The sequence below is a fragment of the Molossus molossus genome, unplaced genomic scaffold, assembly GCF_014108415.1.
Source record: "Molossus molossus isolate mMolMol1 unplaced genomic scaffold, mMolMol1.p scaffold_m16_p_3, whole genome shotgun sequence".
Lineage (NCBI taxonomy): Eukaryota > Metazoa > Chordata > Mammalia > Chiroptera > Molossidae > Molossus > Molossus molossus.
This window is the reverse complement of record NW_023425366.1, coordinates 55953140-55972823: the sequence shown is the minus strand read 5'-3', so window position 1 is coordinate 55972823 and position 19684 is coordinate 55953140. Positions and strand designations below refer to the sequence as shown.

Sequence of the window (19684 nt, the reverse complement as noted above, 5' to 3'; positions counted from 1 at the left end):
ATAGATTTGATTCTGTGTTAAAATTTAGGGACAATTTTAAGGTTAACTCAAAGAAACACACATTTCCCACTGGTTTCTTAGGTATAATGTTACTTTATGTAACAAATACATTTGTTGGTTTGAAATATTTAATTTTTCTTTAACTTTTATTCTTTTTCCTTTAGTTGATTTTTTTAAATTTTATATATCCCTGTATTAAGAATCCTTTTCAGGGAGATAATGAGCATGTTTTTGTGTAATACTGTATTTGTTTAAGCCATCTACTGTGAGTTAATGAAATATCATTTCTGGCCCCAATGCCACTAGATAAAGATTAAATATATTGTATTCATATAGTCTCTTGATTAGACTAAAGTGGATTTTTTTTCTTTTAGTTTATCTTTGCAGATTAGGAGGAGCATGTTGTGTTTTTGTAATAAACACTGAATCACAGTCAGTTACACTAGATTTTTCATTCATAATTTATTGTATGTTATGATATGATTTGTCACTTAAGCATATGCAAATCTTAAGCAATCATCACAAGAACAGGTTGTATCACTTGTGAATTAAATATTTTTAATGCCATTTTTAAAAATTATCAAGAGTATCAGAGAAAGGAAAGCTATAATACTTTATAAATTTCTGAATTAAGATTTAAGTAATAGTACTTGTGTTCTTTCAACAATTAAAAGCACATTCCTGCCTCACAGTGATGTTTGAGTTCACTGGACAGGTTAGCAGGCTGTATTTCAAAAAGCCTTGTAGAAAACTATCTTTCTACTGGTGAGCTTATCAAGCCCAGGATCTGACCCTCAGGTTCAGATAGATTGGAATGGAGCTGTCTCTCAAAGAAAGAGCTACATCAAGCATTGTTCAAAATATATATACATATATATATGATTCTGATTTTATATATTTATATAATATATAAATTCTGATTTTATATATAATATATAATTATATATAATATATATATAATCAGAATCCAATAATTTATAGTAACTGTAAATAGAATTGTCAAATGAACTGGAATGCTCCTTGTCATCATGATGATTCATTTTTGTTTTGTAGGTGGGCAAATCACAATAGTGTGAGCACAGAATGAGCACAAATTCTCATGAGTAGTGGTATGAATGAAATATTTAATGGCATAATCTCAGAGTGGCATCATACATCATGCTCTGCAGTAAGGAAAGTCTTACCATTGACGCCAAGTTGTTTAAAATTTGTAGGGTAAGCCTGGCCGGTGTGACTTAGTTGGTTGAGCACTGTCCCAGGCACCAGAAGGTTGCCAGTTCGATTCCCAGTCAGGATACATGCCCAGGTTTTGGACTTGATCCCCAGTAGGGGGCATACAGGAGGCAGCCGATTGATGTCTTCCTGTCATGAATGTTTCTCTCTCTCTCCCTCTCCTTCCCTCTCTCTGAAATCAAGAAAAATATATATTTTTTAAAGTGTAGGGTAAGAAGCTCTCTTTTTAAATAGTGTAATGGACACTGTGAATGTTTCCTTCACTCATTTTTTTTTTTCCAAGTTTTAATGACTTACTGGTCTCTCTTGGTTGCCATTGGATTACAGGCAAATCTAGTAGACTGGGCAGCCATTCTCTCTCCCCATAGGGTAATTTGCTAATCTGTTCTGATCTATTACAAGTTAATTTCATGCTTGAATTTAGAAAATGCTTATTCCACAGCCTAAGAGAAAGCCTCCAACTACAGACAACATTGTAATGATTGTGAATGTTTGTAAAAATAGAAACAATCATCAAAAATCATGTAATATAATTGTAGTTGTTTTGCTGAATTTCCCTCATATATAGGCTTTCATTTTTAGTTACTCTTAATTAGAAAACAAATGTTGCTATATTTCCCAACTGATATTTCAAGGGTTATTCTTTTAAATTTATAAATTTGGAGGGAAATTACATATCTACAATGTTGTCCTCTCCTTTAGGAGCACAATGGTTATTCACTTTAAAAATTGATTTTGCCAGGTATATTTTGTGACTGATTACCTAAATAAATTGCCTAGTACTTCTAGTACTTTTTAAAATAATTCTTTGGTGCTTTCCAAGTCATCTGACATAATAAAAATATGGTTTCTTTTTCAATATTTATGGCTTCATTTTGGTCATACTGTATGTTTATGATTTCTAGAACAATGTGTGTGCCACAGCAATAATCACATGTATTCTTGTTTTACAGAATCTTTTTATGCTCATGATACTCATTTAAGTATATATAGGGCAGTCGTATTTTCTTCATTCTGTATCAAGATAACCAGAATAAATGAATAAACTTAGGCATGAAGATAACAATTTGAGCTAGGAATGGACCACTGCAATCCCATATATCCATATACTCTTTATCTTTTTCTAAAGAATAGATTTTACACAAAGTTTAGTTACATAAGTAATATCATAGATTAGAATTCTTTTGACCTCGAATTCCACATGATCAAAACTGAGCTCATTATCTTTCAACCTCTTATTAGTTGAATTCTTTGTTTTAGTAGATGGCTCCACCATCCTTCTGGCTCAGGCCATAAACCTGAAGGCTTTTTACTCCAGTCTCTTCAATACTTAGATGTAATGGATCATTCTATCAGTTCATTTTACCTTTAAAATTTTCTCAAATTGATATTCAATACATATCAAGATTTTGCCACATTGCTTCATCTATCCTTGGTTTGTTTTTATTTTGCTAAGCTCCTTGGTATCATTTTATACCTTAGTCCATAATCAAATATCCCATTGTTTCAAATAGTTCCTTTCACAGTTGATTTATTTGAGTCAAGATCCAAATGAGTTTCACACATTACATTTGGTTATGCCTTTTAAAATTTATTTTAATCTAGAGTAGTGCTACTCAAAGTGTGAAGTGAACTGATGACAGTTTGAGAACCGACTGTTACTAGTTTAAAAACTGTTATTAATCCTCAAACTCTTTTTAAAGGTCAATAAGATAAATTCAGAAAAAGTGAGGCCCTGGCCAGGTGTCTCAGTTGGTTGGAGCATTGTCCCATACACCAAAAATTTGCAGGTTCAATTCCTGGTCAAGGCACATACCTAAGTAGTAGGTTCAATCCCCAGTCCAGTGTGTATGGGAGGCAGTCGATTGTTCTCTCTCTCCATTCCTCTCTAAAATCAGTAAGAAAACATATCCTCAGGTGAGGATTAAAAAGAAAGTGAGGATTGAAACTGTAATAGCCAGTTGACACGGTCAAAACATCCAAGAGCATGGCCAGTGGACCCAACTCCCTGAGCCACACTGATGGTAGTCGCCCTCCCAGGGTGAATCACACATGACCTGAGCTGAACACAAGTCTTGAGTATTTATTGGTTGCTGCCTCTCCCAAAATGTTGAAAAAACAAAAACTAAAAAAGCCTGGTTCTTAATCCTAGATAGTTAGATATGGAGGCCTCCTCCTCACTTTGTCTTACCACTAACTTTTTAAGAAAAATGGGTCAGTTGCCCTGTAGATTTCTGGATTTTTCTACCTACTTCCTGTGGTGTCAGTTAACTGCATCACTTGACTTCCTTAATTGATTTCATTCAGGCTCAACTTTTGGGGTAAGAATATGTCATAGATGATGCAGTGTGATTCATGCTATAAAACTTCAGAAAGTATAGAATATCAGGATTGATCTTTAGATTCTGGTGATGATAGCTCAACCACTCCTCTGTAAATACCCCATCAGTCTTTCATCTAACATTTCCATTCACTGATTATTGCTGACTAATTCATTTCATTAGGGATTGAAAAGTGGTGATTTTAAAAATTCTGCCATCTTTTCTATGTTTATCAGATAAAATTTTAAAAACATCTCTTTTTTTCAATCAAATTAGGCTATTTGGTTACCATGAAATACAGTTTATATAGGAAAGACAGGGAAAATGCTCCTTTCTTTCTCATTTTTTTTAACTTATCTTTATTATTGAATGTATTACAGATGTTCTTCCCCCTTTTTTCCCATTAACCCCCTCCTCCCCAATCCTGCCCCGTCCTGCCTTCCCCACACTATTGTCAATGTCCATCGGTTATGTATATATACATAGACGTTCTTTGGCTTATCTCTTCCCACATTCCCTCCCTCCTTCCCTTTAAGGTTCATCAGTCTAACAAACAATTTGTACTTCTTAATTCTTTCATCTTTTTCACTCATTTCCCCAGCCCCCTCCCATCTGGCAAGCAATAAGAAGTTCTCTGTATCTATGAGTCTGTCACTGTTCTGCTTGGTCATTTTGTTTGTAGATTCAATTTTGATAGATGTGTATCAATCGCCATTTTATTGTTCATATTTTTGTTCTTCTCCATCAAGAAGACCCTTAAACATTTCATATAATACTAGTTTGGTGGTCATGAACTCCTTCAGCTTTTTCTTATCTGGGAAACTCTTGATATGTTCATCAGTTCTAAATGATAGCTTTTCAGGATAGAGTAAACTTGGTTGTAGGTCATTGCTTTTCATCACTTTGAATATCTCTTGCCACTCCTTTCGGGCCTACAAAGTTCTTTTGAGAAATCATCTGACAGTCTTATGGGAGCTTCTTTGTAGGTAATGAACTGCTTTTCTCTTGCTGCTTTTAAGATTCTCCCTTTGTCTTTAACCTTTGGCATTTTGATGATGATGTGTCTTGGTGTGGAATTCTTTAGGTTCATCTCATTTGGGACTCGCTGTGCTTCCTGGACATATATGTCTGTTTCCTTCACCAAGTTAGGAAAGTTTTCTGTCATTATTTTTTTTCAAATAGGTTTTTAATTTCTTGCTCTCTTCTCTTCTCCTTCTGGCACCCCAATGATGTGAATGTTGGCACACTTGAGATTGTCTCAGAGGCTCCTTACACTATCCTCATATTTTGGGGTTCTTTTTTTCTTTTTGCTGTTCTGATTGGGTGTTTTTTGCTTCCTTATATTCCAAATTGATGGTTTGCTTCTTGGCTTTACCTACTCAACTATTGATTCCCTGTAAATTACTTTTTATTTCAGTTAGTGCATCCTTCCTTTCTGACTGGTCCTTTTTTAGGTTGTTGATATTCTCATTAGGTTCCTTGGAGTTATCCTTAAGTTCCTTGAACTTCTCACTAAGTTCCTTGAAGTTCTCACCAAGTTCCTTGAGCATCCTTATAACTAGTGTTTTGAACTCTGCATCTGATTGATTATTTATCTCCATTTTGTTTAGTTCTTTCCTTGGAGTTTTGTTCTTTTCTTTCACTTGGGACATGTTTCTTTGTCTCCTCATTTTGGCTGCTTGCCTGTGTTTATATCTATGTATTGCTGTGTCTGCTAGACTTCATATGGTGGCCTTTGTTGTAGGTGTCCTGTAAGAGCCAGTGGCACAGCCTCTCTGATCACTGCAGCTGGGCTCTCAAGGTGTAACCCTAGTGTGGACTGTATACCCTTCTGTTGTAATTGAGTCTTGATTGATGCTGGCACATCAATGGGAGGAATTTACTCGGGCTGATCAGCTGCAAGGACTGGCTTTGCCCACTGACCACTGGCTTCTGACTCCCTTGGAGGATCAGCTGTGTAGGGGCCCAACACCCAGAGCAAGACTTACTTCAGCAGGGTTCTGGCACCCACTGAGTTCACTCATTGAGTGTGTCGCTTATGGAGGTGGTTGGGTGGTCATGTTTCGATGTGGTCTGAAGCTGTCCACTGGGTGTGCTGGCTCTGGGGCAAGGTCAGCCACTGCCTGTGTTCTACCCAGGGCCACCAGGCATAAGCTACAAAGCCATCTACCGATGGCTGCTTCTTGTGCTGGGCTTGGAAGTACCCAAAAGTTGGGTGGGGCAGGGCCTCAGGGAATTACCACGGGGGGGGGCAGGGTGCAAATAGAGTGAGCCAGGTTGCTGGAGTTCCAGGTAAAGCGACCATTTGCCGCCCTAGGGAAGGGCTCACCAAAGGATCAACAGCCTCTGACATCAAGTCTGACCAGGGGAAAGCTGCCGCTCAAGCTCTCACCCCTATGCCAAACAACTCAGTTCTTACCCGTATGTCACTGGTAACTTTCAAGCTGCCTCCCGCACACTGGAGTCTGCTAGGTGCCAGTCTGGGTAAGTCCATGCAAGCAAGTCCATGTGTGGGCCCTTTAAGAGGAATTGCCTGTGGCTGCAGCAGCCTCAGCCTTTCTCAGACTCAGTTCCTGCTGGTTTTCACAGCTGGAAGTTATGGGAACTTTTTTTCCTGGCACTGGGACCCTGAGACAGGTGCCTGGTATGAGACAGGGACCCCTCACACCTTAGAAAGGACTCTCCCAGCCATTCTCCTGATTTTTATCTTCTACACGTGGGTGTGGGACCAGCCCATCTGCGCCTCGGCCCCTCCAACCTCCGCCCCTCCTACCAGTCTCCATGTGGCTTCTTTAATTCCATAGTTGTAGGACTTCCATTCAGCTTGATTTCAGGCAGTTCTAAATGATGGTTGTTCTGTAGTTTAGTTGTAATTTTGACGTAGTTGTGGGAGGTGGAGCGTACCGCATTTACCTACACCGCCATCCTGACCGGAAGTCTCTTTCTTTCTTTCTGACTAATAATTTTCAGAACAAGGAGTTGATATCCTAGATCAGGGTTCTCAACCTGTGGGTCGCAACTGCTTTGGGGGTTGAATGCCCCTTTCACAGGCATCACCTAAGACCATCGGAAAACACATATTTCCGATGGTCTTAGGACCGAGACACTGGTCCTCTGTCAGGCTCCAGGCAGGTCCGCCCACATGAAAATACGCCCACAAAACATGCAAATACACCCACATACAACATGAGGAACTGTATTAAAGGGTCACAGCATTAGGAAAATTGAGAACCACTATCTAGATACTCCCAATGATGTTCAATGAGTTAGGTTTGGACATTGTTCCACTCCACTCTCTCTCTCTCTCATGTTCTTTCTCTGTCTCTGTCTCTGTCTCTGTCTCTCTCTCAACATTATAAACTCATGGATTCTTAAGATATTTAATGTGTTTCAAACAATCACATTCACTGTTATTCGCCATTTTCTGTTCCCCCTATTTATCCTAGAGAATAATACACTACAGACCAGTACCAGATATTTGGTGCTAAACAGACTTTCCTAGAGTTTTCTAAAAACCTAACTACATTTTCATTTATAGCATTATTCTATAAAAGACACTAACTATTTCAAACACAGCTAAAAATTATAATCATAATAAGCCTTTCCTCATGCCATAAATGGTGCTAAACTCCTTCAAAGCAAATCTAATTGTGTAATCTAATTACACAATAATCTTACTAGGTGGGTATTATTGTTATACCTGTTTTATAGATTTAAAAAAATGAAGTGTGGAGACATTAAGTAATTTGTCCAATATGGTAGAGCAGGATTTGTATCCAGGTCTACCTAATGCTGAAACCCATGCTCTTAACCACAATCATTAATTTTGGACAGACCATCGTGTTAAAAACAACATCTCTCAATGAGAGTGCACCACCTACCTAAAGGGTTTGGAAAAGCTGAGGTTAGAGGAACAAGAAGAATTGTCCTGCCAAGATGCCAACAGCATCCAGCTCCACTGAAAAAATAGTGATTTAGAAGTATTCTCCCATTCTGCATACCTCCAGATCTAAACATTAGAATTGCTTTGATTACTTTTAGAAACTTTCTTTTAAAATTTTAAAAATTATTACATGTTTTATTAACTCACACTGTTTTTTTTTTTTTTTTATCAATTTTGCAGGGGAAAAATGATTTTGTCTTATCTATAAAGTTGAATTATACCAATTCTTTTAATACTAGTACAATTCTTTCAATATTAAAAAATAAAATGAATGTTGGCAAAGTGATTTATGAATAAACCTGAAGGTATGAGTGACAATATGTGTACTCTTTAAAGGAGCCTCTATATATTGGGATCAATAAGATTCTTTTTTGTTGTTGTTAATTCTCACCTGATATTTTTCCATTGACTTTTTAGATAGAGTGGAATAGAGGAAGGGAGGAAGGGAGGGAGAGAGAGACAGACATCAGTGTGTGAGAAACACATCAATTGGTTGCCTCCTGCATGACCTTCACCAGGGGCAGGTATTAAACCTCAACCCAGTACGTGCCCCTGACCAGGAATCGAACCCACAACCCTTCGGTCCACAAGCCAACACCCTAACTGCTGAACCAAACCAGCCAGGGCAAACAAGATTCTTTTTAAAAACAACTTTCAGGGGCAGAAAGGGGCAGAAAAGGGTATTACAAAAGTATATAAGGAACATTTTGGGGTGATAGATATGTTTACTTTCTAGATCATGTTGAAGGTTCACAGGTCTATACATATGTCAAAATTGAGCCATTATACACTTTAAATATGTGCAATTTATTGTTTTCCAATTGTACTTCAATACAGTTATTTTTTTAATAAAAATAAATATCTAGAGCCTAAAAAGTAAAATAATAGTTTAAGTATTATCTCCTAACAGTCCCAGAAAAAAAACTGACGTATTAATACAGATAGAAGGTTTGAGGGCAACAACCAAGTAACTAATGCACAATTTCCTTCATAAAGGTGGTACTGGACTCCTGAAATTACTTAGCAAAAATACTAACATTCCAAATTTTGAACAAAGGAATCTGTTTGCCTGACGCCCCTTTTACTAACTCAGATCAACAGTGAGCACTGAGGCAGGGCTGGATGAAAAACTAGTCACCCAAGTAGCCACCCAATCCCAGAAGTCATCAACTGGCCACACTGAGCCTCCATTTGTATGCATTACTGGCACGCTGGGTTTGGTCCTCACTGTGTTTTTAAAATATCTTTTTCAACATTTAAAATTTTAGAGATTTCTCCCCCCAAATCTTTTTTGCTTTTCCTGGAAGGTCTGGTAACCCTTGGGCCCAGGTTTCCAACCTGGCAACAGGCCAAGCACTCTGGCAGCCACAGACCACAGGACTCAGTATCCCTGGCAGCTTTAGACCTTTACATTACCACGCCTGTTCTCTGTAGAGTTTTGAGTTTGCAGTCCTTGCCCTAAGGCGCCAGAGATTTTCTCTCAACAGTGTTTTGTTTTGTTTTGTTTTGATACTACTATTGGTTCACCCCCACATTAAAAAGAACTATCGTTAATTGATGGTACAATGCTCACTCCAAAGGGTAGGAAACTTTCCTAACTCAGCAGACAGTAGGAGAAACTAGAAGTTAGTTTGAAGCAGAGGCCAGAACAAAAGTATAAACAAATCCTGGGAACTGGTTCGTGGGTAACTAGTTTCAACAGATTTAGTGAAGAAACGTCTGACAGATACACTTTCCCTCCTGGAGGTCTTCCCCATGCCCCACCATCCCAACACATACACACACAAATGCAACCTAGTCCCAGCTTCCTCCCTAACTTTTTTCTTCCTCATTCTGCTAGGTCACAGAAACAGTAACAGGAATCTATATCATTCTGCCTCCAGCTTAAGATAAAAGAAATTTTTTTTAAAAAAACCTGGTGAAAAGGGAAAGTTCCCAAGGAGTAACCACACAAAATAGGTCAAAAGGGGTCAGAAATGTTTGCTCCTTCAGTAAATAAACAACCAACAACCAATGATTTTATTTAATTATTATATATCAGAAGTATTGATATTAAGATCAGGATGAAGACAAAGGGAACTTTTATCACTATAACTAAACATTGTTCTATCAATTCATAAAATAATAGAGGGTAATATTATAAATAAGGCAACAAAAAACTCCATTTGCAGATGACCTCACTCTACCTAGAAGGCCATTTGGAAATGTGTAACATCATTCACAGGCCATACAAAATTATCAACTTGAAAACTAGCCCATTGTATTTGGTCACACATTTACTTAACCCACCCTTAATATGATGGCTGGAACTGCTTTTCTTTGGTGAGGCATGTGAGGTTAGCTGGTATTGACGATGTTGCTACTTGCAACTGCTTTTCCAGGTTTGCGATGACCAGTCTGGAGCGCAGCCGATGCTTTGCAATGGTAAGTTTTGAAAAGAACTGTTCCCAGTAGTAAGTTGCTCCAAACCCAGATGCATATTTTAATGCCTATCACCTCAAATGGGAAATCCATTATTGCTTATGTAACATTTATAGAACTCAAGCAGTGGGAGGTTGTACCTAGCTTTCAGCTCATCATCGCTTTGCAGCTGAATGATTTCATATTGTAGGTCATCAGGCAGATCAGCTGGTTCCACATTAAATGGTGTAACAAAGATACTCAATTCCATTTGTTTACTTTTCATATCCTTGAATCTTTCATTAAATGCCTCAATTAGTTTCTCACATTCATCAGCATATTCAAGTGTTGTAGAAGGCTTCTGTCCTTCCAGACTGGGGAAATGCACCATGTTATTCCTTTCAAGTTGCTCTTTCCACAGCTTTAATTTAGCTTCAGATTATTTCACATTTGAAAGCAGGGAGCTGAGAAGCTGATAGGGGCCCTGCAGTATGACGTCCAAGAGGTACTTGGTATTGTCCACCATGAACGCTAAATCACATAGCCACTTGCTATCATTGAGTTCCCTGACAGGTTCTCTCTTCATCTCTATAAACTGCTCGACTTCATCCTGAAGTTCGTCAAAACTCACAAGCATGTTCCCACCACTCAACCACTGCACTTCACAGTGATAAACAAGATCACCATACTGAGAGTCAATCATTCAGTAACTCCTTAAACTGGCGGTTGTTAAACCCTCTGCTTTTGACAAAATTTATGCATGACACTACTGTGACATCACACTGTTGCACCACAGTGACTGTGCAGAGACTTCCTTGATGTATGATGCAGTGGCCTGCAATTAAATCACTTGGATTCAGTTCTTTCTTGACAAATGCAATTAACCCGAGTCAACTATAGCTGGAGCTCCATCTGTAGTAAGGCCACTTAACTTTTCAAATGTTAGCTCAAGTTTTTTCATTGATAAAACAAGTCCTCAACTCTTATAGTGCCATGCATGGCTTTCAGTGACAGCAGTTCCTCTCACGTGTCAAACTCTGCAGTTAGCCCACGAATGAAAACAGCCAATTGGGCAGTATTTGTTATGTTTGTCGTCTTGTTACAAGCCGGTGAGAAAAAATGGAAATCTCTTACAGAACCCTTCAGTGTTTTTTCAATATTTTGTGCTAATCTGATCTGAGATGGTTTTCTGAGACGAACTAACACTCTGAAACAATTTGACTTTGGTGCTAACAATGCCACAGCAGCCACCACACACCTTTCACAAACTCTCCCTCTGCATGAGGCTTCAGCTTCTTCATGATCAGCTCGCTCACTACATAACTTATCTGAATAACGTTGTCTCTGTCACAACGAGGCCTAGTGAAAATGGCTTGTTGTGATTCCAAACTCCGCTGAAGAGCATTGATTTTATCCAGATGCATCTGGCCTCCCAATTCATTGAGTTTAGCCTGTTTTGAGCTGTAATGATGCTCCAGATTGACTTCTTTTTAATTTTTTTTCTCTTTATTAATTTTAGAGAGAGGAAGGGAGAGGGAGAGAGAGACAGAAACATAGATGAGAGAGAACATTGGTTGGCCACCTCCTCCTTCCCCCCCTTTGGGGATTTGGCCCAAAACCTGGGCATGTGCCCTGACCAGGAATCGAACCAGCAACCTCTTGGTACATGGGTTGACACTCAACCAATGAACCAAATGGGCCGGGTCAGACTGATGTTTTTTTATTACTGCTAATGTATTGCCACAAACTAGGCACACAGGTTTGCCTTTGACGTCAACAAAAAATAATCATTTTTCCAATTCTCTTGAATAGATTGACACTCTGCATCAACTTTTCTTTTCTTTGCAGTCACCATTTGTAGGATGTTACACCACTTAAATTTAAATAACAATTCAGTGTGTGTCTTGCTGGCGATGCATTATTTTGCTTTGATCGCTGTTCTAATCCTGTATCTTGGATTTGGAATGTATCCAATGTTCACATCATTGACTCTTGAGGTCTTTTCTGTGTACTGTAATTTCCTTAATCTTCATCTGAGATTCAGTTTTCGCGAGAATTATTGATCATGGACATGTGGACAAAGGTTGGATTGGAGTTATCATCTGTGTCAACATCGTCGTCAATCATCAAGGCAAGGTCATCAACATCGAGAGGACTCAGCTCATCGCATCTCGTCTCATCATCACAGAATTGCCATAGTTTCGCCACGGTGTGTTAATACTTTCACAATGTGTACACTCCCAGCCAGCCTGGCACTGACTGTCCTCTGAGTCACCACAATGCAGGCAGATGGGCCAAGGGCAGCCAACGAGAAGCCTACGTCTGTCCCATCATGTACTCGTATGTGTCCTGTCTATTCCGTAACGGATGTTCCTTGCTTGTCCCTCAAAATTTATGTTATTATTATGATTCACTTAATATAAATTTATGTTGCTATAAAAAAAGCTTCTAGATTTATTGAATTTCGAATCCCGCCATCAGTTGCTTTGGTAGGGCCAGACTAAATGATTTCACAAGCCTTACAGGCCCGCGGGCCAGACATTCCCCACCTCTGACCTAGAAGATTACAGGAAAATCACTGTAAAATTATGAAAACTAAAAGGAGAAATCAATGATTGAATAGTTAGCAAATTAATACACAAAAATTAGCAATTCTTTTACATGTCAATAATAATCATAGAAGAAATAATATGAATAAAAATTCAAACACAATAGCAAACAAAATTATAAATTAGGAACAAAAATTAATAAAAGGTTCCAGGTCATATTATCCTGGAGCAGGAGACACGCCAGGGGCGTATGGACCGTGCCATCCCTAACAGAGAGTAGTGCTGGACTCTACCACAACTCTGAACCATCCCATGAGCTACAGTGTCAAAGCCTAGTCGACATATGACCCAAGAAGAAATTACGGCTTCTCTCCCCAGTGACACTCTAGGCCCAATCAAGACCTGCATGTCCCTGGCCTAGTTCTGAAACACAGAAATCAGCTCAGAACTGTTCATGTTTCTCAGAGTGCAGATAGGAAACAGAGCCAATCAGTGCAGAATTGAGATTCATCACTTTTTCAGAAATCAGGTACGATGTCAAATCGAGAAAACTTATTCTCTAAGAAGGGGATTTCAAGAAACTTAAAAAGCTTTTGACAGAGAACCTTACTAAATATATGTGTAAAAATAAATGAGTACATAGGCCTTTTCATTACTACTAAATAAAACCAAAAGAAAGAATGTTTAAAATGTGTTTATACTATTTAAAAATGCCCAATTTTGTCAACAATAAAAGTAAAGAAAAAGAAAATCCCAATTAACATGGTCCTCAGTATTTCAGAATTTGTGATTGTTTGACTGTTGTTTGGTTTCAGGACTATCTTTTCAGTCTCTAGACAAAGGTAGTTTCCTAAGAAAATTAATAGTGTAAACAAATGGTTTGAAGCACCACAGAAGCATCTGCTTATATTCAGATAATTAATATGCTAAGCATTCTTATCTATTAAATTAAAACAAGTCACCTAAAGACTTTTCTAGATAATACTTCATTAGCCTAATTATAATGAGTATATATTGTTGAAGTAATAAAATGGACATCTGTTTTAAAACATCCTTCAATTTAAGCCTTTTACTAAATCAAGCTAGCTTTCATACATTAGTTTTAATTACTAAGGGTTTACAGAGCAAAAAGAAAAAGGAAATTCCACCAAACTAGGAAATAAAATTTCCTGTTCTTACCTTTGAAGTTCTCCATTCCCAACCATCACCTATTCGCTGTGAGTGTTTGATGAATTCTGCGCAGTAATGCTGGAATGCTTTTTCTCCAAAAAGCCCGTCTTCTTCCATATTCAATATAACTGCAATAAAAACTAAGTATTAGCATCAGCTACAGAATGAATACTGAAAGGAATTCTGCTAATTCACTTACTTCTTTAAACAAACCAAATTTGAAATGGAAAATGGAAAACAATCTCAGAGCCACTCCTAAACACATGTCTTGTTTCCTCTTTCTCATGCTATCACTATTTTGTTTAATCGGGAAGAACATATCCATAAATATAGTTTCAAGAGCTTAATTTTATCTCACTTCTTCTAAGCTAATGCTTCCAACCTCCTCAGAACTTCCTATTCTACCTCCTAGTTTATCTCTTATGTAGATAGTATGACAGTGATTAGTAGGGCTGAGCTGTTCTTCACACTTTATTAGAGAATTCAACTCACTAACAAATGATGTCCAAAGTCTGAAAATATTTGTTTTCAAGGTGTAAGGTTATGACCATCAAATGAGTTGATGAAAAGGATACACGTAGTGAACTCGTCCATCTAATTAGTGACAGGCATCATCAGGACAATTTGTACTTGTTGACTGCTTACTTTGTCAAATACTATGCTAGATACTATAAATTCACATTTAATCCTCACACGACCCAAAACTTGTTACTGTATTCCCATTCGGCAAATGAAAAAATGCAATGTAATCTGTTCAAGAATGTAAAAGAGAAAGGATTTGAACCTCAGTTTGGCTCCAGGGCCAATGATCTGTCTATACTAACCGATTCCTAGTCCAGTGTTCTTTCTGATTATTCAAATTTATATGACCTATATAAGAATTTGTTCATTCATCCAGCAAACACAATATCTACTAAATGGTAGACACTGTGCACAGGTTAGATATACAAAAATGAAAAAAATATATAGCCCTTGCCTTATAAAACTCATATTAATATAAAGGGAGATAAGCAATAAAAATAATTACAGTAGAAAAATCTCTTAACCAACCTGCATTCAACCAACTTTGCCATATTAATCAATACAATGTCCATTCCCACTACAAAGTGATTAATATCTACAGCATTCTGTTCATGAAGCAGCCTCTACTCCCCTCACTTGAGGGGATGTTCACAAATCACATTCTTGTATTATAAGTATACTTTCATGAAATGCTACCAAACTAACAAAATGTAATTTAAAAAACAAAGACAGCCCTGGCCAGTTTAGCTCAGCGGTTAAAGCGTCGGCCTGCGGTCCGGAGAGACCTGGGTTCGGTTCCCGCTAAGGGCGCGTACCTCGGTTGCAGTTTGTCCCCGGCCCTGGTTGGTCGTGCGGGGGTCAGCCACTCGATGTGTCCCTTCACATCGATGTTTCTCTCTCTCTCTCCCTTCCTCTCTCTCCCTCCCACTCTATCTGTACAAAAAATGGAAAAATATCCTCGGGTGAGGATAAAAAAAACAAAATTAAAAAAAAAAAAAAAAAAGCAAAGACAACTGGCCCTGGTCAGTGTAGCTCAGTCGGTTGAGTGTCGTCCCATGCACCAAAAGGTCACTGGTTCCATTCCTGGTCAGGGCACATGCCCAGGTTGTGGGCTTGATCCCTAGTAGGAGGTGTGCAGGAGGCAGCCAATCAATATTTCTCTCTCTCTCTCCTTCTCTCTTCCTCTCTCTCTCTCTAAAAAAACAAAAAACAAAAATAAAAACAAAACATAAAAACACAGATAACTTATTTCTAAGATTTAATGCTTTGGAAAGACTTTATAAAAGTAAGTCTCCATTAGAATAGCAAACTACTATTGAACTAGATATGGACAATGCAACTGAAATTGGTGGGGGGAAAAGTCACACAAATCTAGGATTCTGCACTCGGATTGCTGCACAACTTTAAGTTCTTCCATTCAAACAAAAATTTTCATTTAAACCAAAAACCTAGAGAATGCTTTCTGGGTTCAGTTTAATCAAGAATGAACATACCCACACTCAATGAAAATGCCTTGGTCATATATGAAAAAAAATGGCAAATGACTGTCTTTATATGTTTTCAGTTTAAATAAAATGTTTCAAGTATGCATGTATTTTTTAACATAAAAGTAATTTTTTAATCCTCATCCAAGGATGCTTTCATTGATTCCAGAGAGAGAGGAAGGACAGGACACAGAAAAGGAAAAAGAAACATTGATGTGAGAGAGAAACATTGATCGGTTGCCTCCAATATGTGCCCCAACCAGCCAGTGATCAAACCTGCAACCTTTTGGTGTATGGGATGTTCCAACCAATTGAGACACCCAGCCAGGGTATGTGCCCTGACCAGAACTTGAACCCACAACATTTCAGTGTACAGGACGCTCCAACCAACTGAGACACCCAGCCAGGGCAGTAATATTCTTTTTTAATTTAATAAAAAGATTCATCAGAATTAAAAAAAATCAAACATTATTGGTATAAATGAATCTTTACAGAAGTTTGTAAAATCTACTCTTCTGTAGCATATAAATCTTAAGCGGAAGGTAATTTAAATGTTCCTTAGCATTTTCCTTGAAATCAAATTCCTTGCTTATCCATAACTTTTTCTTGTATGTATTTTTAATAACTTTACCTTTAATCAACTTTTTCAATTAACTGCTCTACTCTCAATTCTGATAGCATTGAAAAAAGGGTTTTCTATTAAAGTCTATACAATAATGAAGATAGGCACAGAGTATAGTAAGCAAGAAAGATCTCTCACAAAAGAGATGGTATGGGAGGGTGTATGTCATGTGAGAGTTTTTACTGTTTCCATAGAATATAGAGAATCCGACCGTAGAGATGTAAAGGTCAGAATAATAAACCACTGGGGGTTCTGTGGAGGATGATCTCAGGGACACAAGCCTGGGGCAGGGAGAAGAGTTAGAAGCTATTGCAGTGGTCTGGGTGAGAGGTCATAAGGATCAACCCAGGCAATTAAAGAATGCAGAAAGAATGTGCATCTTAAGTTATAAAGAGAAGCCAAGATTGATTTAAGAGATTTGGAAGTTATCTGTATAAAAGAGACAAATGAAACCATGAGAATGAATATCACCCAGCTAGAATGAATATAGCAAATTCTTAATATGGCTTCTGGTGGATCATGAAAGTTTACACTAAATTTTGTATGTATGTGGCCTATCTATATTTTGGCAGACAAAGATTCTACAATTTTCAACAAATTGTTTAAAGGGTCTTAACCAAAGAGTCAGGAACCTTAATGCATAGTGAGAAGAGCAGTAGGTTGGGAGGGAAACCTTCAGAAAACCATCATTTCAAGAACCTACAGAAGAAGAGGAACCAACAAAAGGGTTGTTGAATTAAGTCAGGCATTAGGAGGAGATCCTAGCAAGGGCAGTGCCACAGAACCCAGGGATGAAGGTTTCAAGGAAAACAATATGGAGGTTCCTCAAGGAAAACAATAGAACTGCCTTTTGACCAAGATATTCCACTTCTAGGAATATATCCAAAGAAACCCAAAACACTAATTGGAAAGAATATATGCACCCCTATGTTCATTGCAGCATTATTTACAATAGCCAAGATATAAAAGCAACCCAAGTGCCCATCAATAGATGAGTGGATAAAAAGTACTGGTACATTTATACAATGGAATATCACTTGGCCATAAAAAATAATGAAATCTTACCATTTGCAAAAACGTGGATGGACCTAGAGGGTATTATGCTAAGTGAAATAAGTCAGAAAGAGAATGACAAATACCATATAATTTCATTTATATGTGGAATCTAAAGAACAAAATAAATAAATAAATAAACAAACAAACAAAACAGAAACAAATTCATAGAGACAGTGAACAAATTGATGGTGGCTAGGGGGAGGAAAGTTGGGGAGCTGGCTGAAAAAGGTGAAGAGATTAAGCAGTACAAATTGGTAATTACAAAACAGCCACAGGATGTAAAGTTCAGCATAAGTAACACAGTCAACAATACTGGAAATAACTATGAATGGTGCCAAGTCATTACTTGAATTATTGTGGGAATCACTTTGTAAATTATATAACTGTCTAACCACAATGCTGTATAGAGCAAACCAATATAAAATAATATTGAATGTCAACTGAAATTGAAATATAAAATTGTAAAGAAAATATTTCACATAAATACATACATAAATTCATGCCTATGGAATACCCAAGTGATGATATCTAGTGGGAATTTTGATGTGGATCTGGAACTCAAGGAAAAAAATTCTGGGCTGAAACTATGGATGTAAATCAACACCGCATAGATAAAAGAACACATTCAATCACTCAGTGAGATGATGCAAAAGTAGAATAGGAAAAATGAAATGGTACAGTCAACGAAATAGTTTTTCCAACTATATGTTGACCCTGACATATATCAAAAGATATTCAATCAAAGAAAAACTGAATTTAATTCATAAAGAACACTAATATATCTTGGAATATTTTATAAATTTCAAACAAACCCTCACTTAATAACAAAATTGAGCTAAATAAGAACACTCCATTGCCTAAGCCCTCCAGTTACTTGAGGTTTACTGAACCATTCAAAATGTTAGTTGAAACATAAAATTTCACTCAATAGCCATCGTTTATTGAATTAACAGCACTGTGCCACTAGCAAGATGAGTAAACATCAAAGCATTAATTAATATTTGGTTGAATACTTTTAAAATTATCTAAGGACTAGATTTTGCTAAAGGATGTTACATACAATAATGCAAACACTTATAGCTTGATTACAAAATTAGGAACTAAACTCTATTAAAATGACATCATCTCAGTTCAAATCATTGTAATGTGCCATAATGAAATACTACTGATTATTGTCTCTTTGCTCAAGTAAGAATATTTCACCTTATTAAAAATAAAAACATAGCCCTGGCCAGTGTGGCTCAGTTGATTGAGTGCTGTCCCATACACCAGAGGGTCACTGGTTTGATTCTTGGTCAGGGCACATGCCCAGATTGTGGGTTCAATCCCCAGTCGAGGTGTGTGCAAGAGGCAACCAATTATGTCTCTCTCGCTCTCTCTCCCTCTTCCTTCCTCTCTCTCTAAAAATTAATCAAAAAAGCATTTAAAAAATAAATAAATAAATAAATAAATAAATAAATAAATAAACAAACAAACTGTAATACAATCAATGTTTTTATATGTACTTTTCAAGTTGAAATACTCTCTGGTCCTCTACCAAGTTCACAGACTAGTAGAGGCAGAAATTAGAACCTTAAAACTTCCTATTATGAGATGGCTTAAATTATGGTCAAAATGGAAATAACCAAAACTGCAAGTTATTAAGCAATAATGGCAAAAATAATCCTTAATTTGCAAATGAAAAACCTTAGATGTGAACTGCCCCCATTTCCAGACTTAAGCTATCTTTAATTTAGACTAGGGGTAACAGAACACAGGTGAACTCTCAGTAAAAGGGCGAATTCTAATTTTCATCTCATCCTAAACAATGGACCTCTCATTTCTTATAATAAATAAAAGTTAGAAATGAGTCAGAGCTGTTTCCTGTCATAAAGTATAAGTTGTTAATACATCTATTTTGCTTGAGTCTCAGTCTGGTTGAACAACTATTTGATTTTTTTTTTAAGCTCAAACAATCAAAACCTTTCTTTAACTGCTTCAGCAGAGGCTACACATTGGAAAGGTAGAATCATATTTTTCCCCACCAACTGAAAACAGTCTTTCTAAACTAGACAATGTGAAGAAGTTTATTCTGCTGCTATTTAATGTATCCTTTCAGAAAAGTAGCTGCGGTGAATTCTAACATTGTGTATAATCATTGTTCAAATGATCCTTTTTAATTAAAAACAATTTTTTTTCACTACTGTGCTCCACATTTTTATGTGATTTTTAATCTAATGTGTGGAGAACTGATACCTTTTTTTTTTAAGTCAAAGACATTTCTTTTGATGAATCTATAAATCAATGTGTATTGGAGCCATAATAAGACCAAAACACTTTAAGATATATAACCAAATTTCCCCAGAACTTAAGATAATTTATAAAAATGTGATTATCACAGAACA

At 37.1% G+C, this 19684-nt stretch overlaps 1 protein-coding gene across 1 annotated transcript in view; it reads right to left on the bottom strand.

The window, feature by feature from the left end:
• ATG10 (autophagy related 10) overlaps nucleotides 1–19684 on the bottom strand; it is a 262172-nt gene that overhangs the window by 204602 nt on the left and 37886 nt on the right. Inside the window, 1 exon segment of the mRNA XM_036279440.1 lies at nucleotides 13626–13744. Within this exon segment, the coding sequence (XP_036135333.1) occupies nucleotides 13626–13744 (119 nt within the window).